A 24,127-nucleotide genomic window follows, 5' to 3' on the forward strand; every position below is an offset into this window, starting at 1 on the left:
CAAGTGGTGTCACACTGTTTTCTTTTTAAGTGGTTGTACTAGTAAACCCTACCAGCAGTGAGAATTTGTAACAACATTCTCACCAGTGCTTGCTTGGTGTTACAGGCGTTTTACTTTTATCTGTTCTGGTGGGTGTGAACTGCTATATGGTTGTGGTTTTAATTTGCATTTCCCTGATTACAGATGGAATTTAGCACATTTTCATGCATGTTTTAGACAATGGATTTCCTTTTTTTTTTTTTTTTTTGGTGAAATGCTGCTTCTATTCTTAGTCTCCCCATTTTTAAAAAAAATAAATGTATTGTTTACTTAAATAGGCTACAAGTAGATGCCATCATGATGGGTGAGTCATTTAATAATGTCACTAAGGACCCAGATGATTTTGCCCCTCTGCTCTGTAACCCATTGCATGTTGCCTTTGGATCCTTACGCTTGTGAACTTAATTGCAAGTTAGATGTAAAGGCTCCACATTCAAAGGCAGGAAGCAGGGGTAGGAATAAGGTCAGGCAATAATAACCTTTTATCCAGAAAGCAAATTTTCTCAGCAGCCTCCTAGCCAGCTTTTTCTCACTTCTCAACACCCTGGGGCCACTTTCAGCTCTAGGAGGAAAGGAAGGAGGGATGGCTAGGAAAGAGGGTACAGGAAGTGGAGGTCATGGCTAGCTTAGATGCCAGTCACGACATCTTTCAGGGCTGAGCACTTTGCTTCCCCCAACCAAAATTGTGATCCTGCTAGTTAGGAAGGAGGGGCGTCATAGGCAACCAACAATATCTGATTGAGTGTTTTTGTTTAGAAAGAAAGATAATATTTTCATATTTTGAATATATATGGACTGAATAGTTTGGGGTTTTTTTGAGCATGATTCCTCTTGTCTTATTCTGTCTTTTTTTTTAATTTTTTAACCTGTTTAGTGATGTGTTCTGTGGATTTCTACTCTGTACCAACCTTACCCGAGCTCCACGTATTGGTCAACTTCAGGGAGAGATCATCCCAACTTCCTTCTATCATCAAGGCCGGGTGATTGACTGCAGGTAACATATTAAATATTGGAAAAACCTAAAGAATCATGAGAATTACAAATTTAGAAAAATCAAGGGACATTTTTCTATTTCTTACAAGAGGAATGTTGATTGAGATTTTTATCACCTTTCATGTTAAGAGTCATTTAAAAACAAAGTTTTATCTAGATTTGCAAATGACATTTGTTTAAAAATTGTACCAGTTATTAGTAGGAGACATTCTTTGTAATTATAATCTGAAGAGTAGAATTATGTTATCTATTTTGACCCACGATTAAAGCTTTAAGCATTGGAATATGTCACTATTTGAACACTATGTGTGTTTTATTTTTTATGACCAAAAAACGTTTAAGCTTTACTTCATTCAGATGTGTTTGATTTAGAAGATGGTTTAATAAATACTTAACCACTTATAGAAAATATTTATTAAAATATTATTTATAGCTAGAGACAAACGTTTTATATCCAATTACCTATGAGCACAAGACACAGAAAATATGAGGATTATTTTTAAAGCCAGGGAGTCATATTATATTCCAAATAATTCTTGTCCCTTCAAAGTAGTCATAATTCTAAGATGCTGTGCTCTCATTCAAATAGTACTGAAAAAGTTGCTTAAAACACTTTTGGAATCCCCCCTACAGAATTGCCTTCAGCATCTGCAAATTTTTATCCTTAGTATCCCCAGAGGGGCAAACCTTCATCTTATGTGAATGAACATATAAGATCAGGAAACAACCCAAAAAATTTTTGAACAAAATTTAATAAATACATGGCTAACCAAATTGCATAATGCTATCTTGATCAAATGATTTTTCTATCTTTTAAATGACTCTGAAGGCAATTCTAACAGGATCTTAGACAGCAAGATCCTTCCTGGAATAAGTTTGTTGTCTTCAAATATAGTTTGATGCACTCAAACTTCCTTTGAATCTGTAAGTTTTCACATGTCTCTAGATATAGCAGCCTTGTTAAATTATATTGTTATATTTTAAGTTGGTATATTTATAAACTATTCAGCAAGGTACTCTATTAGTAATTATAGCATTGACTATTATTTAAATTCAACTTGTTTCTAACTTTAAAATTTTAGGAGTAAATATCAATAGAGAGGAACCAGTTTACTTTTTCAAACATGAACAATCCAATCCTCTAAAGTAATAATAATTTCCAAAATGGTTTTCATTTTGCTATTTTTGCTCAACTTCTGCCTTTTTGTACTGTGATGCATCTGAAAGCCTTGGATAGCTAATGATAAGATTACCTCTCTTATCCACTCCCCTTGTCTTAATGTTGGTCTTGAAAACAACTGAAGGTTTAGAATACACTTATTTTTTCCTGTGATGTGTGGGATAATAGTGATAAGGAAAGGTAGTTTTCTTTATCATGCTCTTTTATTAAGGAGAGGTGGGGAAAGGAGGAAAGGAAAAGTGGAGAAATGCTAGGAGAAATCCATGTCCAATCACAGCCTCTTCAGCGTCATGAAGAGCAAGGCTTATTCATATTGAAGTTATATATCCAAGTGTGGTGCTAATGACTGTATGAATACCTTTCTCCTTCCAGTGGTGCTCATGTGGTTTTAGATGATGATACAGATGTGGGCTACGTGGAAGATGGAACGCCATGTGGCCCATCTATGATGTGCTTAGATCGGAAGTGCCTACAGATTCAGGCCCTGAATATGAGCAGCTGCCCACTCGATTCCAAGGGTAAAGTCTGCTCAGGCCATGGGGTAAGTAGGCATCAGTGTTCCAGTTCAAACTTTCATTATCTGACAACCTTAAAGTTCACAGTTGTTAGATTTCCAGTGCAGCCGCTCTCCCTCTGAGGCTGTTGCCAATATCTATGCATTGACTATGATTCTTTTCTTTTCTTTTTTTTGAAAAATACTGTATTTTTTTTATTATTGACTTCAGGAAGAGGAGGGGAGAGGGATAGAGAGATAGAAACATCAATGAAAGAGAAACTTCATCAATCGGCTACCGCCGGCATGTCCCCTACTGGGCAGCGAGCCTGACTGGGAGTCAAACTGTGACCTCCTGGTTCATGGGTCAGTGCTCACCCACTGAGCCACACCAGCTGAGCTATGATTATTTTCTTAGTGCACCTGTCTGCTAACAGTAACACCCGTATGCATTGATATGGTGTATTTTATTGTTTCTTTTATCACTGGCTATTTTTCTTCACCACATTCTCTAGATATAGTTTAACGTCTAAGGAGCCGGATGAAAATGGATAAGATTTTCTGTAAAGACCCAATGTGATTACCATTTGAAATAAGTTAAACCCTTCCAGTAAGTTCCTTCCAGTTACTCAGCATGCCTGCTGGCTATCTATGTATGCAAGGTCATACCAGACTAAAGGTTGGATCACTGATCACTGATATAATCCACAGGTTTACAGTTCTACGGTTATGTTTGCATCATTGCCAGTCAGAGAGCAGATGCTCCCTCTACCTGCAGATATCTTTAATTCTGTGGACAAAGTGTTTGGGCAGACACACTGGCAAACCTAAGCTGAATATCTAAAACCAATCTTAATAATTATCTAAGTTTGGCTTAGTAAAAGAAAAGTATTTCAAAATTTATGCAGACCTTAGAAATGGATAAAAGAAACATAAAGGAACTGTGAGAAATAATATAAAAGGAAGATGCTGGAATGAAGGTAAAAAGAATCCAAAATATAGATAGCCAAGCAGGTGATGTAGAATCAAACAAGATAGAAAGGCCTAAGAAGCATATGCCCAACAATTATGTGTAGTTTCAGGTTTGCTTGAATCATAGGCTCACAAAGGAGGCTGGATAGCCTTCTGATCAAGAGCATGGATTTGGGGGCAAGAAAGAATCCCGGGTTTGAATCCTGGCTCTGCTTCTTACTGTCTCAGTGACTTTGGGCAAGTCACTTAACCGCTCTCATTTGTCAGGGTGCGAGTGTGACTATGAATGAGATACCATACATAAAGCACTCAGCGTAAGTACCTAGCACATAGCAGATGCTCAATAATAGCTGCAGGAGAAGAAAAGCACTGGACAGAACCTTTCATTATTCAGTTATTGCTTTGTAAGCATTATGAAATTTAATGCATCAAAAGGGCCCTTGACTCTCTACTCTCCTTCCCACTTTTTCATCTTGTTAAAAAAAGGTCAAATCCAATCTTGTTCATCATAATCACAGTGTTATAACATTTCAGATTAAAAAGCTTCTTATACTAATAGGCTTAAGTTTGATTTTATCGCCTCTAATAATCTGTCTCTGACTGTATTTCATAGGAAGATAAGGGCTTAAACTACTCTGCCTCTAGTTTTCGGGTGGTTATTTATTTCATCTAAATGACAAGTCCCTTCCAGCATGCTGCTGGTCCCCAGGGGATGAGAGAGGAGATAATCACTTTCAGAGGGTCTTAGCCTGGCCAGCAGAGAGGAGACTGTGGGCAGGCAGGGAAGGTGGGAGGGTGCTTGTTTGGCTGGGAAAGGGCCACCAAATGAATTTGGTGTGGAACATGCTGAGGCCCTGCAATGCACTGGTGATTTATGTCTCAGGGTCTTTATCTCTGGCTATGTCTCTTGAGCCCAGTGTCTGTTAATTCCTTGAATTAAGCATACATGTTTCTAAAATATGGTTCTAGAAACAACTACTTATGAAATAAACTACATTGTCAGACATTCGTGTACTTAATTATAGCAACATGAATAATTAACATTTAATTACAGTTATTTTTCTTTTCATCTTTTTTTTTTTTTTTTTTTTGGTAATCAACTGACAAACTACCACTCAACTATTTGACCCATGCATGATTTTCCCTTATCTAATACCTAAAACTGTAGGAGACTTTTAAAAAATTCCAAATGGCTTTTAAAGTGTCTGCCTGGCCTACGTCTCTTTTACGTTTATCACCAGTATATTTATTCTACAAAGCGCAGTGAAAATGGTCCATCTCTGTTCTTTGTTCTTCACAGGTGTGTAGTAATGAAGCCACCTGCATCTGTGATTTCACCTGGGCAGGAACAGACTGCAGTATCCGGGATCCAGTTAGGAACCTTCATCCCTCCAAGGATGAAGGACCCAAGGGTTTGTGTGATTTCAGTTTCAATTCCCAACACACTGAATTCGTTGGTATTCATCATATGGAGCCAATAGAACAACTTAATAGATTTGAAAAGGAGACCCATAAGAACATCTCGTTAGCCTGTAAAATGTATAGCTCATATTACTGCAGAATTAAGGATTCTAGTATATCATATTGGAAAATATATTTGAATTATCTAGTCTAGTCTAGATATATTTGAATTATCTAGTCTAGAATTGAGATTAGGAAGAAGTAAATATACCAATTTCCTTTCGTTTCTTTAAACCTCATTCTTCTTTTTTCTTCATAATCACAAAGATTAATCATTTTATAGTTTGTCTAATCTGTCAGTTTTCTAATTGAGAAATCTTTTTGGATGACATGTGACTCCGGTCATTCCTCAATCCTTGAAAAGTGAAATAATGGAAGTTTTTGTCTTCCATGCTGTGTTTTTTTATTATTATTAATTTTATTTTATTGATTAAGGTATTACATATGTGTCCTTACCCCCCCAGTGCCCCCCCGCCCCACTCCTGTTCATGCCCTCACCCACCCTGGTGTCTGTGTCCATTGGTTATGCTTATATGCATGCATACAAGTCCTTTGGTTGATCTCTCCCCCTTAGCCCCCACCTCCCCTACTCCCATGCTGTGTTTTAAATACACTTTTGATTTAGGAAGAAGTTGGAATTTTTCATGGAACTTAAATTCTTCAAAGAGAACGTGTACAATCTGTACCTTTGTTTAAATCAGCCATTACAAGGAGAGGAATTAGAATTTTAGAATTAGAAGGAGACTCAGTGACCAACTCACTACACCACCCTCATTTTGCGGATGAGAGCACCGAGGCCCTGAGGTCAGGAGACATGCTATACTTACCCCAGCAACCAGAGGCGGCACTGGGACCAGGACCCAGGTGCCCAATATCAGGCCCATTCTCTTACGTTACGTCATGTTATGATGTGGTCTGTGTCATCCTGAATATGGTAATCACTTTCCCATTACTCTCCCTGTTCCCAACCCATATGATTTTCAAAGACCAAGATAAGTCATCAGTTGCAGTAGGCTTATGGTAGCACCTACAGAACTGTACATACCTGAGAAACGAAGGAGTCACTAGAATGAATGGTGTATCCCAGTGACATTGTACATCAGGTACTGCTCATGGTACCGCTAACAGTGTCTTATAAATAACGATCATGCCTTTTTCCTGCAGGTAGGAAAAACACATAGAGAAATAGTGTCGTTTTGATCTGCTCAGTTTGGGATAAAAGCTCATTTAAAGTCTCTGAATGTCATTATTGCTCAAATGGGGAAAATACAACTTCAAAAGCATATGAAGCTCTAGAGCCCTCAATTCCTGAAGAGATTTAGGCTGATTCAAGTGCACGCTTAATATTCAGTAATAGTGGGTGTATTAAAATACTTTTCATACATTTGCTTAATATGCCCATGATGTTAAAATGCGATAAGAATCATAATCACACCCTCACAATCTATTTCTGTTCTTCTATTACCAAAAAGGAGCCAATTCCACTTTTACATGTAGTCTCTTGTTACTTTGAAACTTAAACAAAAAAATTCTTAGATCCACCTTCAGAAGTTAGATGTAGAGAAGATTTAGACTCTGACAAGAGATGCAGAGGTTCATTTTTTCCAAATTCTCTCTCCATAGCATCCTTGTGATTCTCTTAAAGATCTAGATGCTCTTTCCTCCAGGAAAGTATAAAATAAACCTGCCTGAGCAGAGTAGCAGAGTTCAGTTGCCTTAGGCTCTGCCTTTTTCACTAGGTAGGGAAAGGGATTATTAATTGCCTGACTCTACTCCTCAGTCCTGTGCCCGCCCAGACCTAGAAAACTTAATTGGAGGCATAAAGTGAACAGTTCCATTCTAGAGAAGAAGATCCTCACAGCAGTATTTGTTTTGTTTCTTTGTATTTAATGCGGTGCTATTCTACATTATCTTTAAAGATAACCTTTTTGATCATTCAAATAATACATGTTTATTGTAGAAAATTTTGAAAATACATAAAAGATGAAAAAGAAAGTAAAAAATCACTCTTCATTCCACAAATCAGAGGTGGTCAACATAAGCATTCTGGCATATTTTGTTCCTGTTGTATTTTTTCCCATTCTTAATGAAGTCAGTGGAGTCACTAGAGTAAGGGTAACATAACCATGGGTTCTAAAATTGTTAAAATTCTTGTGATCTCTAGTAATCTTCATTAACCTGAAAAAAAGCCAGCAATTGATATATATATATGAACAGTTATTATTAGATTTCCAGAAAAAACAATAATAGTACACTAAATAATAGCTTTATCTTTATTTATGTCTTTACAGCCTCTATAGAAAAATCAACTGATACACTAGTAAAATGGAGAATAACAGAAATCAAAACTATAACACTTTGTTGTAGGCTTTATGATTTTATTTTTGATATTCTGGTTCAGAGAAGATGATGAGAGAGAAACTATGTATTTATGTTTTTATCCAGATAGCAAATATTTATTGAGTGTCAACTATTTAAAAGACAAGCACATCCTTGGCCCAGAGTAGCACTCAGTAAATGTTACATCCCTTCCTTTTGGGAATATGTGAAATAAATGAAATCTGCATAGTAGTGCTGATTTCCAGCTTAGCAGTATTCCTGTGTTATATTGCCTTGAGAAAGAGTAATAGGTAATGAACTCAAGATTTGTTAAAACAGTACTTTCTTTTTTAAAAAAATTCTCTATAAGAGTTTATTTTAGCCAAACTGATGACAATTGCCAGGAAGCAAGATCTCTAATGCTTCCTCCAGTCATTACTTTCTTAACTGTGGGTTCAGCGGCTGTGTGAGGAGCTAAAGGTTTTTCTCCATAGCTGAATGCAGAATATTCTTTCTCAAGATTGAATTGGTTTGACTGGCACTTGCTTTACTGAATTTTGTGTTTGGGTCCTCTCCAAATGCTTGCCATATACAGTGAGCAGCACCCACAATAATCAGGCCGGTCATATCCATTAGATGAAGGAATTTCTGAATAGATACAGTGAGACAGAATTAAAAAATACTTAGGTTTATCTAATTTCATTGTACTTCCTTGTTGTGGAGAAAAAAAAATCAAGAAGCAAATTGAAACTATTGCCTTTTTTTAAAATCATGAACACTGGCATAAAAGAGAAGTTGTACCCAACTACAGCCCTTTGGATCAAAACCAAATATTAGTAAAAATATAGGTGAATTCTGTGATGGTTTCTATTGAATGGAAGCTGTCAGAAAGGAACCAATGTGTTTTGAATATTTCCTTCATTTTAATTACAAATTCCTGGAAGAATTAAAAACTCAACCTCTCCATCTGGGTAGGAACTAAAAACACAGATAAAAGTATTGCCATTGCAGTCACTCTGCATAAGCTAACATTGTCCACTTTCTTTTTTTTAAAAATATATTTTATTGATTTTTTACAAAGAGGAAGGGAGAGGGATAGAGAGTTAGAAACATCTATAAGAGAGAAACATCGATCAGCTGCCTCCCGCACACATCCTACTGGGGATGTGCCTGCAACCAAGGTACATGCCCTTGACCGGAATCGAACCTGGGACCTTTCAGTCCGCAGGCCAACGCTCCATCCACTGAGCCAAACCGGCCAGGGCTCATTGTCCACTTTCACCCACTGATTAAAGCATGCTAAATAATTTGTTCCAACTTCTCAAATAAAAGATATTAAAAGGGAAGAGATAGGATCTCAGAGCAAAAACAATGTGAACAATGATTTGAAAAAAAGACTTTCCATTACATACCACTTTATTGTTATTATTATTTTTGCATTGCTATTTATTTTACATACAAAGATTCTTCTGGGCCCTCTTCTCTCAGTTTGTTTCCACTGAACTCATTGGAAGATATTATTCTAGTTTGTTCTGCAAGGGGAGCATATATTTGAACTGTGTTTAAGGGACCTAGGATTGTCACCTGCTGTGGGGAGAAGCAAGTCAAGTACCCATACTTTTTGTCAATTTGTAGGCATTTTTGCATGGTGCTGATTATGGAATACAATGGAACTTTCCTCATTGGCTGGTTTACATCACCATTATAGGAGGGAAGAGAGGATACTGGACCCTGTCACATATTTTCATTGACATGGAAGGACAGAGAGCCGTCCTGGGAGTGCTGTTCAGACCCTGCCATCGTGACCATAGTTATTAAATCAGAGATAGAAAGGCCTTGGTGGCAGTTCAGACCCATTGTCTTACAGATGAGAAAACTAACTTAGTTATCAGGGTTAACACAGAGTTAGGGGCAGAGCCAGGGATTAAATGTAGATGACCTGATCTTAAGCCCAGGGCGTTCTCTGTTATTGCACACCGCCTCATTTAAAGCTGAGTACGTATTAACTTACTGTGCTGGTTCTTATAGCACAGGAGTAGGTAGAAAGGGGGAAACAATAACCAGGTAATGATTAAGCTTAGCTGACCCAGTACATACTAGCATTTAGTATTTTGAAAACAATCGTTTCTGTCTTAATAGGTTGAGGAGTATTAGTTAATATTTACCTTTTGCATATGTCTTTTTAAAAGCTGAGTTTCTTTGTGAGTGTACAATTTATGAGATGTTATGTTATCATATGTGATTATGCTCATGTATATTTAAATCTCACTTAGGTATTTTTTTCACTAACAATAGCCTCATCATTAACATAAGGGTTTAACAAACTTTAAAATTTTTCAATAACTCTGAGTTTATTTTGTTTGGGTTCAGAAAACTGCCATGATATTGTTATTGACAGCTAAACTGACTGAATTAATATTCTTATATAAAATAATTTATTTTTCATTCCTTTAGATATTTGTCCCTGTGTATCCCCAAATGAACTTTTTATTATTATTATTTCCTGGAAAAGAGTAAGGAGATCTGAGTGTACATCTGACATACTGAAATATGGAGCTAGATATTGTCATGCCAATACGATACTCTAAGGCAGTGGTCAGCAAACTGCTGCTCACAAGCCACATGCGTTTGCCGCTCTGTTGACTAATGAGTTTGCCGACCACTGCCTTAGGGAAAAACACTTAAAAAACATTTTAATAATGTACTAATGTCTTTAACCTGAATTCAAAACTTCTGGGTAAGGGTAATGCCTTACGCAGTGGTCGGCAAACTCATTAGTCAACAGAGCGGCAAACGGTGGCTCGCGAGCCGCAGTTTGCCAACCACTGCTCTAAGGTATAAAGAGTACATTTAGTATTTATTTCTAATCTTAAATTTTAGGAAAATGATGAAGAAAGAACTTTGATCCATAGAGTATAAACAATGGCTTTGATGCCTCCTGTCTTTTAAGTATTAAGGGATGTAGGATTATAGCCCCTTTTGGCTCATTGGAATCATATGAACTAAATAATGCACCTTTCTGTTTCAGAAACTCTCCAAAACTAAGAAAAGGAAAAAAACCAAACCACTCAGTTTTTAAAACACAATGTCAAAATGTCTGAAGCATGCCCTGTCTGTGGAAGAATTCTACATATCAAATAGAAATTCTTTAAAAAAAGGAGAAAATTCATAGTTTTATTCTCGATACTATACACTTCTCAAAAATTCTACCTTTTAGCACATATGAACCTAGATAGCAGGGGCCAAGACTAAAAGTGATAGTAATAAACCAACAAACAACGGAAATAAATAAACAAACATGAAAACATACTGCTAGGTAATAAACAGTTTCACAATCAATCAAGTTACAATGAGAGGTAAGTGTGTCAAAGAGGGAGCAAAGTTCAGTTCCTGATATGCTGATTGTGTTATTAGCTAGAATCTTTAAGAGTTCCATCTTCAGGTTTGGTGGAATGAAGGTTGGCGCCCACCATAGTTCCTGGGAGAAAAAGGCATGTAGCAGAGAATGAATGAATGAGTGAGTGAATGAATGAACAAATACAGTTACATAAGAAGTAAATTAGTACAGAAAACCAGAGTGTAGGCCTCCAAAGGTCCAAGGGATTTCTTTCCAATAAGATGTTAAGTTCTTTGTAGCTGTGCAGAAGTGCTGAGACCTAAGTTTGCAAGTATGGCCCCTGTCAAAACCTCCCACCTGTGAGCCACACCATTCGTTCATGTCAGTTTGAAAACAGATTGAGAAACTACAAACTGAAGAGATAACCCTGCTAAGTATCCTGATAAAGAAAGAAATGGAATTTATATTTTTTCAATATAGTAGACTTTAAAGTCACGGGAGGCAGGGAGAACAAGGAGGGGAGAGGATACTTTTGAAAAAACTATTTTTCCCACTTTTATCTTGCTTTGGTGTTAAGGATATCTACTTATCAGTTAAGAATTTGGAAGTGATTATTTTTGATCAGTATAGGTTATACACTATATCTGTTTATTTTGGATGCGTATTTGAAGCATCTGTAGAAATATCTTGTTCCTCTCTTTGTGTTTCTAACACACGGTGAATTGCCTTATTCTCTTGATTCAGCAGTAATAAATCACATCCTTAGCAAATATAAAAGCTTTACTAACTAGCTATTTTCGTCATTCATAGTTACTATAATTTTAAAAATATTAAAAAAGTTTTACTCAGCATCACATTTCACAGGAGTGTGTGTTTCCTATAATTTTGCATGTGGCTTATATAAAGATTGAAGAGCTAATAGGACTCTTGTGTATTTTGGCTTTGAGAGCCAATGCCTAAAACTTAAGCAAAAAAAAAAAATATATATATATATATATATATACATATATATATATATATATCCTAGTTAATTTAGTATTCTGAAAGCAGTGATTTTCTAAGGTCTTAAAAAAAATGAGGCATTATATTTGGTATAGCTTTTATCCCAGTATTTGCCTCTACAATTTGGAAATCTGAGCTAGAATTTAGGTTATTTTGTATTATGTATTGCCACATTTGGGAAAAATTACCACTTTAGATGTTGGTCTTTTTTCCTTTCCCCTCCGTGCTCTCAGTAGTAGCCTTCCTCTGTTTTCTGTTGTGCTCCCATCTTTTTTTGTTTTGTTTTCAAGAACAACTCAGGTTGAACTTAGTTAATGATGAAACTAGAATCTCTCACTCATATGATTTGCCCTGTGGTAAAATAAAGTGATTGTGCACTTGCTCACGTGGGTTAGAGATCTAAGGTTCTCTCGAGATCCTTTGGGAGAATATTTAGCTAAAAAGGTCAGTGATCCCAATGTTAAGCCTCACTAGTAAGAACTTGCAACTTCCAGTTGTGGTTCTTTGCTTCACTGTGTCTCTTGGCACAGTCTGTGTGAGTGCAGCCTTGTGGAAGCTAATCTCTGTTTCCACTGGTGAAGTGATATGAAGCCAGTACTTGTGATTCCCTTGGAATGTGAGATCAGGTGCTTATATGTCCCGTTTGCAGGCACATACAGATGCACAGACAGACTCAACCATAAATAGTCTGCCTTCTTACTTGAACACTAAACTTCTTCTTGCCTGTGCGGAGAGAACCTTGGGAACTTGGGCTCATTCCAGTCCCATTTTGCAACGAAAACTGTACGCAGAAGCAGTGATGTGCAGGCACTGAGTGTCTCCTCAGTAATTGACCACTCCATAGTTTGAAGCAATGAATACACTTTCCCAGAGACCCTTACTTTCTCTCAGTGCAAAGTTTATACACTGCAGACTATAAACAAAAATCTAAATGTCCAAATACTGTGGCAGAAACACAAACAATGCGGAATTATTTGAAATATACTTTTCCAGGTGAAATAACTTCCTGGGTAACAATGCATTTAATTTTAAAGCTACTCTCTTTTTAAACGTGTAAGGATTTCCATAGAATTGAGTAGGTTTTAGATTTTTTTTTTTAATATAGCTTCTTAGGCATATTTTATAGTTTGAGGATTTTTTTAAAAGTATACTAATGGTTTATAACTTTTGAATTAGAAAACAGATTTGTTGCTCGGCAGTTTAAATTACATTCTAATTTCACTTCATTCCTTATAGGAACTGTAACTCCAATTGGATTATTTCTTTGTTTAAAAGTGTAAGACATTATGTATTTAACTACAGTTTTTGGAGTTGGAAAGTAAATACAAGATTATCCTTGAATATTTTTAGTGTGTATGTAGAGTTTAATAAGCAAAAAAAATTAATATATAACTGACTTTCAAAGCATTTCCTGAATAGATAATTTTGTACGTCAGTGAAATCAGTGTGTGATCAATTTATTTTTTGTTTTGTTTAAAAAAAAATCTTCGTTTTTCCCTCCACACAGTGAACCTGGCCACAAGCAGGCTAATAGGTGCTGTGGCAGGCACCATTCTGGCCCTGGGGGTGATTTTTGGAGGCACGGGGTGGGGAATAGAGTAAGCATCTTTTTGAGTTTCAGAGTGTTTCCGTTTGGTTCCCGATGTGTGAGCTGACCCTCGACCCCTGACTCCCCCGTGTTGTCTCATTGATGTGTTGCCCGTGGTGGTGCTACTTGTGCTGTGATTTGGACGTGTTTGTGTCGTGTTGTTTTCTCATGTAGTGGAGAACCTTCTCCTGTCTGGAATAATGTGGGGCATGACGTAATCCTGGGTGCTTATGATGTCTTCACTGTGGAGGCCATGGTCCAAAAGCTTCCATTGCTCCTCCACTTGAAAAGTAATGCTAAGATACAGACTTCTTTTTTTTTTTTTACTATTTATTGGCAAAAATGCTTTTATAGAAGTGTTTTATTAGGACTCTTATGACAAATTGAATCATCACCAATCAAATAGATTCACCTATACCAGTGGTCGGCAAACTCATTAGTCAACAGAGCGGCAACTAATATTTTCTCAGTTGATTGAGAGGGCTAAAGGAAGCTTCAGCTTGTTTTTATAAAGAAAATATTTAGGACATTGCCTCTTTTTTAATAAAATCCTACATAATAAAAGAGTAATATGCAAATTGACCATACTTCTGCTACACCATAGCCACTCCGACCAGCCAATCAGGAATGAGTATGCAAATTAACACAACCAAGGTGGCTGCAGCCATGGAGAGAGCAGGAGGCTTGGGTTTCCCCGGGCAATGCAGGAAGCCAAGCTTTCTTCACACCCTGGCTGGCCCAGGCCTCTGCTTAAGGCTACAAAGTTTCAATTATAGAAGACAAATAAATCCCAACAAAAATGGCTGCAGCCACGGAGTGAGCAGGAGGCTTGGCTCCACTCCAGGCTACAAAGTTTCAATTATAGAAGATGAATAAATCCCAGATACCAGGGCCTCTGCTTGGGTTGCCAGGGGGTGTGGCCAGCCTGCAAACCACCACAGGCCCCTTGCCCAGGCCGCCCCACACCCCAAGGGGACCCCCACCCTGATCCGGGACACCCTTCAGGGAAAACCAGCCAGCCCCCACCTGTGCACCAGGCCTCTATCCTATCTAATAAAAGAATAATATGCAAATTGACTGTCATTCCAACACAAGATGGCCAGCAGGGGAGGGCAGTTGGGAGGGACCAGGCCTGCAAGGGAGGGCAGTTGGGGGCGATCAAGCCTGTAGGGGAGGGCAATTAGGGGTGACCAGGCTAGCAGAGGAGGGAAGTTGGGGGCAACTGGGCCTGCAGAGAAGGGCAGTTGGGGGGGACCCAGGACTGCAGGGGAGAGCAGTTGGGGGGAACCCAGGCCTGAAGGGGAGAGCAGTTGTGGGGGGACCCAGGCCTGCAGGAGAGGGCAGTTAGGGGTTACCAGGCCTGCAGGGGAGGGCAGTTAGGGGTGACCAGGCCTGCAGGGGAGGGCAGTTAGGGGTGACCAGGCCTACAGGGGAGGGCAGTTAGGGGAAAACAGGCTGGCAGGGGAGCAGTTAGGCATCAATCAGGCTGGCAGGGGAGTGGTTAGGGAGTGATCAGGCTGGCAGGCAGAAGCGGTTAGGGGCAATCAGGAAGGCAGGCAGGCAAGCAGTTGGGAGCCAGCAGTCCTGGATTGTGAGAGGGATGTCCGACTGCCCATTTAGGCCCAATCCTACCGGGATCGGGCCTTAACGGGCAGTCGGACATCCCTTGACGGGTCCCAGATTGGAGAGGGTGCAGGCTGTGCTGAGGGACACCCCACCATGCACGAATTTCGTGCACCAGGCCTCTAGTAGGTTAATAATTCCAATTTGATATTTACATAAATATTTGGGAGCAAACAGCATTAAGAATGAAGAGACATTTAATCCAAACTTACAAAACCTTAAGGGAGCAGTTGCACATTACCTGGTGGGTTTGTCTTTTGAGGAGCCAGAGTATAAATACGTGGCCTACATGCACTTGCACATTGAGCTCTCCTGGTGCCTCTATTTAGGTTGCTCTGCACTTGATCTATATCCTCAGAATAGCTGTCAGTTCTCCATGGGCTATTGCTTCCATGAGATTGCCAATGTACATGTAGTCTAAAAGATTATTGTGATTTTCCCCCCCTCTTAATTTCAGAGAGAGCATTTACAAATTACAAAAACACTCCTTCGCATGCTATCTTTTCTGCTCACTGTGGTGATGCTAACACTCACAGTGGCCCAGGAACAAATTGCTAGTATCTTAAGGAATCGCCAGGCAACCTCCACTCAATCAGACCAAACCATAAGCACGTTGAGAACATCACTCACGTTTCTCCTTAGTCCCATTGGTGGCAGCACACAGATGTTCTCCTTTCAGACTGGGTCTGGGAGGCCCAGGGCTGGAAAGAAATAGCATGAAGAGGGAGGTCCGTAGGTCACAGGTGGTGTTGATTCCCTAAATCTCACCTGGGCTGAAGGGCTTTGTCTAGACGTGGATCTTGTAACTCACATCCCATCAGTATGGACTGTGAAGCTAGTTAACCCCGGGAAAGCTAGAAGTACTTGAAAAAATATTTTGTTTCTCCATCTCTGTTAGAAAATAAAGTATATGAGACATAAAATATTTCTAGAAAACAAACTTTTATAAAATTTCACGTGGGTCTGTTGACTGGATTAGATTTAGAAGTAACATTCCTTTTCCAGGGGGAAATTCCACACACACATTTATGTGAAATTCCTCCTGGGAAGAAAGGTGGTTTTTTAAAAACCATTCCAATTCCATTTTTTAAATGTAATTTATTGACTGTACTAACTGAAGGGGTGAACTTTAATAATGTTCCCTTTGAGTCTTAGAGCTAGGCAGGATCCGGGAGCTTTGTTGTAAGGCACAGTCCTTGTCCTCCTTCCCTTCCAGTGTTGTTGGTTTGTGGCTATTTCTGGTTGTGACAGGTAAGTCTGTATACGTGTATATATATTTTTTCTAAAAATAGATGTTATTATTCTTGGTGTATACACTGTTGTTGTCTATTAGTTTACTGACATTTTCCCTTTAAATTCTAAATTTTGCCAGAGTTGTTGAAATAGTAAATACAGTTAAATTTAGTAAATAGTAAGTACTAGTTAAAAAATAAAATCCACATAGTACAATGCAGTTTTAATGCCTCCTAGTTTTTGACCGGCAGTGTAATGTCATTTCGTCGCTAAGGATTCCAAGGACAGAGGCCTTGTTTTGTTTTGCTTTTGTTTCTACTCCTTAGTTTATCATTGTAAATCAGGAATTAATTCTCAGGGGTTATGTATTTATTCTAATTCCAGCCTGTTTTCTGAGCCAGTAAGGTGCAAATCGTGTCTAAAGCATCCATTCTGTACATGGTAATATAAATATTTTTAAGTGTTTTAAACTTTGAGCTTTTAAACGTGTTTTCTCCCTATTAAGCTTTGCGGAGGAAACACGTATACATGGAATAATGTTGCTTTAGTGGAGGGGTTAGCAAACTCTGTAACAGGGCAGATGGTAAATAGTTTTGGCTTTGCCGGCGACGGGATGTCTGTCACAACCTTGTGACTTTGCTCTCTTAGCCTAAAAGCAGCTGTAAACCTCATGGGGATGAATTAGCTGTGTCCCAATAAAGCTTCTTTGAAAAAACAGTCAGCAGGGCCAGATTTGGCTCGTGGGCTGTAGTTTGTTGCCCTTTGGTGTATCCCATAAGCTTTAGAGTCAAACACATCTGGGTTCAAATCTTGCCTCCGTCACGTGTTGACTTCTGGAAGCCCTCTATTTTCTCCATCTGTTAAACAAGGGTAGTCATAGTCCCTACCTCTTAGGGTTTGGTGAGGATCAGATGAGATAATAACGCCAAGTGCTTAAAAGTGCACCCACATCGTCAGGACAGTGAATAGTAGTTAACCAGCTTTTGCGGCTCTCATTATTATTTATTATTATGGCTGTATCTCTAAAGGCCACTAAGATTTGCATTCTGTAGAACCTCAGTGGTTAGTGTTAAGGGTGTGTCCAAACCTGGGAGCCCCAAGAGACCTCATGCCTGAGATGCCCATTGTAACCCCCATCCACCTTTCCTCGCACCCACAAGCACCGGGTGGGTCTCTGAGTGAAAACACAATGCGGCACACAATTTCATTGCTGCTGCAAGTGGCATCCATTTATGTACACAGTCGAGGGCACTGATGTGAGCAGAAAAGAGAATCTTTTACACAGCAATGAACGCACACACAGGGGAGCTAGCAAAATGGGCCCTGTGACCTTGGGAACAGGGACATAGGGCGCCGTACCTGCATATTAGTGTCCTGTACGATGTGATACTTAAAACAATTCTCATACTAAAGTGAATGTTGCTTACATTTAAAAAGAGGGAGCCCAGGTGTTTCCCATGTGAGTGGAGAGAATACACTGTAATACCAACCCTCCCTCAAACAGTGGAAACTCCACTTTCTTTTTTCATTTCCCCAAAATTACCCAATGAGTTTTACACATTCTTTAAATCTTGCCTTTGGAAGCACGTGCTGCTGTTTAAACACTGCCTGGATCTGTGCAGTGAAGAAATATATCTTTGAGAACAAGACTTCCAAGCCAGATCTTTATTGGTAACCTCCTTCTGACTTCTGAATTTTAACTGTCTCCCAGTGAGCATACAACGTGTCGCATTCAGACAACTTTATGTGCTGCTTGAAAGAACACTTCAGTAGGATATTTCCTTCTTTTCATGCCCTCGTTTGCCAGCAGATTGAGTTAATTCTAATGCAATCGCGTTCTTTATGCGCTCTTTTACTTGTTTGATTCATGGTATTGGGAAAGGGGAGGAGAAGAAAGACGTGCAATGACAGCAATTGGCACCTATTTGCTTCAAATTCTGCGAAAGGTGGATTTAATGGAACTTAATTGTCAGTGGTGCAGAAGCTGCAGATGTAAAGGCATTCAAACCCCAGCAGTCGTTATCCACAGCATGGAAAGTGAAATTAAGCTAAGTCAAAAAGGTGATTTATGTGTTTAGCAATCTTTCATGCAGGGTATTGACTTCCTGAAACCGCTCAACTGCCTTTCCCTTGTGGTAACGAAAGTGGTTGGCTCATATGACTTTCTTCCCATGATCCTTTGTCACAGGTCCTAGTGCCACCAATCTCATAATAGGCTCCATCGCTGGTGCCATCCTGGTAGCAGCTATTGTCCTTGGGGGCACAGGATGGGGATTTAAGTAAGCAACGCCGCATGCCTTCTTCTCAGTGGCTCTGGCACTTCTCTTTTCTGCTTACATAACCAAGTTTTGAGTTCCTGCTACAAGTTTTAACAGTAAGACTGAGAAAAATATCTCATTCACAAACGGGTCCGAAAAGAAGAAACATGGAAACACCAATGTCATCTTCAGGCAAGTGGAGAAACATGAAATGTGAAAGGAATTCACATGCACTGGGTTAAAGATAAAAAGTGGGAGTTCTTTAACAGAAGACGGTCAGCTTTTAGCAGCGAGCATTCTGAGAGACATTTATTAATACACAGGTCTGCGAGGACACTGTGCAGTTGGAAATGGTAGACATAAACTCCTTGAATCTGTGTTTAAACTGGTTTATAGTCCATTGACATTTTGAAATTTACACACCCCAAGTAACCATTTGTTCATCATTACACGTCATACTGTATGTAGCTTTATGATTTTAAAAGCTTCATTATTTTATAAAAACAGATTTTCAAAAATATTTTCATTAATTCCCTAACCACCTGAATTAGTTTCATATTGGAATTTAAAGTCTGTGGTTTTGTGATACTTAATATTTTCTAATTAACTGCAAATGTTGGCGTGACTGGTAGGCCTGGTGTGTCTTCATAGTAAGTACCCTTTTAGTTTGGATTGTATATTGATCACGGAACTAAGTTCATTTATTTATTTATTTATTTATTTTAAAGGAATCCACTTTTTTTATTTTTATTGATTTTTTTACAGAGAGGAAGGGAGAGGGATAGAGTGTTAGAAACATCGAACAGCTGCCTCCTGCACACCCCCCACTGGAGATGTGCCTGCAACCAAGGTACATGCCCTTGACTGGAATCGAATCTGGACCTTCAGTCCACAAGCCGATGCTCTATCCACCGAGCCAAACTGGTTTCGGCCTAAGTTCATTTAAATAGATGTGCCAGATAATCACAAGTAATCCAAATTTTCAAACATAATTTACTCAGTTTGGATATTTCTATACCTCAGATTCATTGGGTAATTACTTTCTATAGCTTTTCGTGCTGTGGTGACTCACGATTTGTAAATAAGACCTCTTATGTGAAGTATTCCTTGTGATAAATTACATTTCAACCAGATCTATAGAAACAAATTTAAGTGGGAAGCAAAACCATTGCCTAAATTCAAAGCCCACTTTGCCTTCATCTGGTTACACAATTGAGGAAGTTTTTGACCTGAATTGTCTGAATAACTGCCTTAATTAGGAAGTTTAGTCGGTTTTATATTTGATATCCTGAATTCTGTTTACTTAAACCAGCTAAAATGTTATGATTAGAAATTTATTATGAAAGAAAAACAAACCAAAAGATGATTTAAATTAATTCAAGCCTGCAAGTTTTTGAGTGTTTTCAACTTGGAAGCTGTTATCAAATAGTTCCTCTTTTCCACAGAGAGATTTATAAACTTGAACTTGTTTGATGGAACATTAGTTTTGGCATCAATGTGTTTTCAAAAACACACTCCCAATAGGCAACTCATGTTTGAATTTCTCATCACAATATTAACCAGACATTGCCCAGATACTGAGTCACTCATGTGGCACATGACAGAATGACATGTTTTTGTTTGGACTGGCCTAATTCACGCAAATATTTCTTAGTGCCTTGTTACTTACTGTAAACAAGTCACTGTACATGACAGTTGTTCCATGATCCATTAGTTTATAATGCCCCCATTTAAATATGCCTCAAGGAAGAGAAATTTGACTCATGCTCAGGCTTGGAAAACAGCCTACTGTGCATCTTTGCCATCCAGCCGCAAGCAATATCAAATTTCCCATCTCAACATTTGGAGACAAGAGCACAATTCTGTAGCAGGACCTCAAAACAGCGGCCTGGCCTAGCTCACAGCTTGAATTGCATGTTTCTTTGGGGAAAAAATGGAAAAGCCTTTTTATCACTGTGTATATAAGTGGATTAGGCCCTGTTCAGATTAATTAAGTCGGAGAGAGATGTCTAATCAACATAACAGAAAGGGTGGGTGGGGAGATGGGCATTGAGTGAGGTGAGAAACAGCTGTGGGATTGCTGCGCAGGTGCGTACCGCTGTGCTAGGTCAATGTCGCTTCCCGTGCCCTACGACCTTCATAAAGAAAAACATTGTAGAACAGTGTGAAGTAAATTTTTTATGTTCTGAAAAAAAAAGTGAAGGAGTGAAGTCACTTTAGGAGTTTAGATGTGGAGAAGCTGCTGCTTTTCATGCTATTGGTTGCTCCATGAGGATCTGAATTTGCTTTCAACTTTATTGGTAGCTACATGGTTTATATTCAACATGAAAGATCTACGACTTTGCAGTAAAAGACTGTGGGTGCTGAATGATCAAGTTTAGGTTTTCTCACCACCTGGGCAGTTTGAGAGATGATTAATCTAGACATGCTTTGGAAGTATAATTATTTGCTAGTTGAACTGAAAGCCTTTGAGTTTTTCATTGAGTTCAATGAAAATACTAAAGAGATTCCCTGTAGAAGCAGAAGTTGAAAAATAGTTTGTAAGAAAGATCGCTCTACATACCTTTATTGGACATCCCTCCAGAATCAGGTTTTTATTGCTAGAAGAGACATTAACAAAGTAACCTGCACAATTGGAGGGCACACAAACTTCCAAATGTATGAACTGCTCAGGGGAAGTGTGGCTTTTTCCTAACGTCACGTGCCTTTGGCAGAACACTGTGAGTAACGTAGATGTGGAGGAAGGGTCATGCCATGCCTGACCCATTCAAGTACAAATGAGAAATACAGCAATGCTTTGGCCCCTGACACACTGCCATTTTTTATAGTTTTTTCCTCTTAAACCATATTTCCTCTGAAATAGGTGGTAAAAAGCAAGAGTGCATGTGAGTGTGTGTGCATGTGTGAGTATAGGTACCTTTGTGTGTGTAAGGTGATAATGAAGGTTTATCAAGATTATTGTGGTAAAATACAATATAAATTTATATTACTTCTTGTAGCAGAGTCGTAGAATCTGAAAGCTTTGCTTAATGAGAATAAGACTTTCATAAGCAAGGTTATAGACTTCCTGAAAAGAAAAAAATGCTTTATTTGGTAGGTTATTTTATTTGACATATCCTGATCTATTGGGCAATGTGGTAGATATACCTTAGTAACTTTAGTTAAATTCATACTCTAAAAGTGTGAGGTTTCTAAGGAATGGTTTAGTCTATATATTTCCAGTCTTTTGGGTCTTTAGAATTTTTCTCTGAGACATCCTGTGCAAAATAAATCTAGGCTCTTGGCATATCAACGTGTCCAACATTTCCCCATATCTGCATTTATTTACCCTCACCCCATGCTCCTTATCCTCTCCACACCTACACACACAGACTAATGCTGTGGTGCAGAGGATTGCAAACTCTGTCCTGACTCATGGGGACTCGGGACTTCTATCCAATGTTGTGTAATAATCTACTTGATTAGATCATTAGAGCTGTTGCTTTTATTAGATTTTGGAAAAAATCATGTACATGAAGGGTCATTTTAGTAGTATCTTCTCTAAAGCTTAGTAAAGGTGACAAATATATGAAAAGAACATTTCATATCTCCATTGAAAGTGAACAGAATTTCCATCATTACCTTGCACATGGTTTTTTAACTGCCAATCCCTAAATCTGAATACAGAAAAGTTGATGTGAGCTATGGTAATTTATGTGCACATAAAATATATGAACACCATAGTTGATGGTAGTAGGAAAGAGAAATTCTAGGTGATAGTAGGAAAATTACTTGAAGGTAGGTAACAGTGACATAGTTTGGTGACAATGCAAATCACAAGATTTTAGGATGAGTGTTGGGTTCTTTCAACTATTCCATAATGTTTCAGTCTGTGGAACCCCCTCACCATGTCCCACTATCCCACTACTTGCTCTTTCCATGGGGTTCAGTGACAGCAGTGGCCATACTGGCCTGGTGGAGCTGCTCTTGACATTGAAGTAGTTAATTTAGTAAGTGTAATTATCATATGTGATTTCTTCTCTATGAGAAGTTTCTTGGGTTACACATTCTTACTGAGCCTGACTTTGTAAGCAGTTCCATGTGACCTATGTTTTACTTCACTGGCCATGGTAAAGCACAGACTGGTTAGGTACTCACATAAATGAAAACTTAAAGGACCCCATTTGGATGAATACAAGGGAAGTTAACTAAATTGTTTGAATGTCAAGTTGGATGAAATTGGATATAATATTGCTAATTATATTTTCTCAGAAGAATACATGTCTTTTTTAAAATTTGCTTTTGGTTTTTACAGAGTTAGGAAATGGGATCAATGTTACCCAGTCTTTCCATGAGGAGCATAAGCAGACTTGTTGCTTATCCGAATTCCATGACCGGATCCCAATGCAAAATTCCCCTGGTGCCTGCTGCTCCTGTGTTAGGCAGTTTCTCTCTCAGGTTGCCAGGAGGACTGAGTTCAACCTCCTGACTCAACTCCTGGGGAAGTGAACTCAGTCTAAGGTTGCCTAGAAAGGGTCAAGAGAGGAGTTTTTGGTGGGTGGGCAAGGACTCATTGTGGAGAGATAAGAAGGTGATAGCAGTGGATCAATATACCACTGAAAGCTCTAAAGTCTTTACAATCTGAGATGGTTGTTGTTACCTGAAGAGTTGTTTTAATTTTGTATACATGTATGTGTGTATACTATGTATTGTGGACAAAAGTACAGGTTTTTCAGAAGTAGTAAAAGTTAATGAAAACGGGGTCAATGCAAGGTTTGTGGTTTATGGTAATATTTTATAATGATCCAGAAATACCTTACAGGTTATGATGAGAAAGTTAATTGCCTCACAGTCCTAGTGAACAGAGAATATTCAGGTGAGACAGTCGTGGAAGGAAAACAATATGTACATGCCTACGATAGTTGTGCTCTCACATTGCAATTGAACAAAAAGACTTAGATATAGAAAATTCAGGACAAGCAGTTGTCAACGTACAGTAGCCCATGGTGGTTACAGCTTATATGTGAGGGACCCTCACGGTGAGCCTGCCATGGGAGTGTCCCGTTCGTCCTCATCGGGGAGGAAATACGGCCCCCAGAACCCCCTGTTGGTATGCAGATCTATTTTCTGATAAGTACATGGTTCTATAGCATGGTTTAGCCTCCTGGTCGGCCTGGGAACCCAGTCACCCTGTTGGACACTGTTTCTATTTTTAAAAAAATGCAATCTAAGCTTCAAAAACTGACTTTTAGAAGAAGCACAGAGGTTGCCTGTATGTCATGCTGAAGTGGGATTTCATATCTCCGTTTAAAAGTGAACTGGGTTGTAGTTATGACCTTGGACATGACTGTTCACGTGACATTCCCTGCATTTGAATAAAGGAATTTAGATGTGGACAATATAGTCATTTACATGCATAGCAATAGTTGGCTTGATATTTCCTCTACATTCATTTTAATTGAGAAGACATTAGTTTAACATTTCTCTTGAGTTCCAGTAATGCATAGCTAACTAGTAGTCCTTCAGGATCATTTTACAAGGTCAAGCAGTCCCTGTTTTCCCCCACCTGACTCACTGGAAGTGTGGTTCCTAATATACTTACCTTCAAGGGCTATGATCATGGATAATAGATGCACTGCCTGTGCTCTGG

At 38.7% G+C, this 24,127-nt stretch overlaps 1 protein-coding gene across 2 annotated transcripts in view; it reads left to right on the top strand.

Annotated features, from left to right (window-relative positions):
- ADAM23 (ADAM metallopeptidase domain 23) overlaps positions 1 to 24,127 on the top strand; it is a 154,931-nt gene that overhangs the window by 125,962 nt on the left and 4,842 nt on the right. The window contains exons 22-25 of one of the 2 annotated variants that reach the window (XM_080667498.1): positions 914 to 1,033; positions 2,585 to 2,753; positions 4,978 to 5,089; positions 18,429 to 18,519. In XM_080667498.1, the coding sequence (XP_080523624.1) occupies positions 914 to 1,033; positions 2,585 to 2,753; positions 4,978 to 5,089; positions 18,429 to 18,519 (492 nt within the window). The remainder of the gene's footprint in view (positions 1 to 913; positions 1,034 to 2,584; positions 2,754 to 4,977; positions 5,090 to 18,428; positions 18,520 to 24,127) is intronic. The other variant, XM_080667499.1, reaches the window with a different exon arrangement.

Source organism: Plecotus auritus (assembly GCF_963455305.1).
Source record: "Plecotus auritus genome assembly, chromosome: 5".
In the NCBI taxonomy this organism is placed as follows: Eukaryota; Metazoa; Chordata; class Mammalia; order Chiroptera; family Vespertilionidae; genus Plecotus; species Plecotus auritus.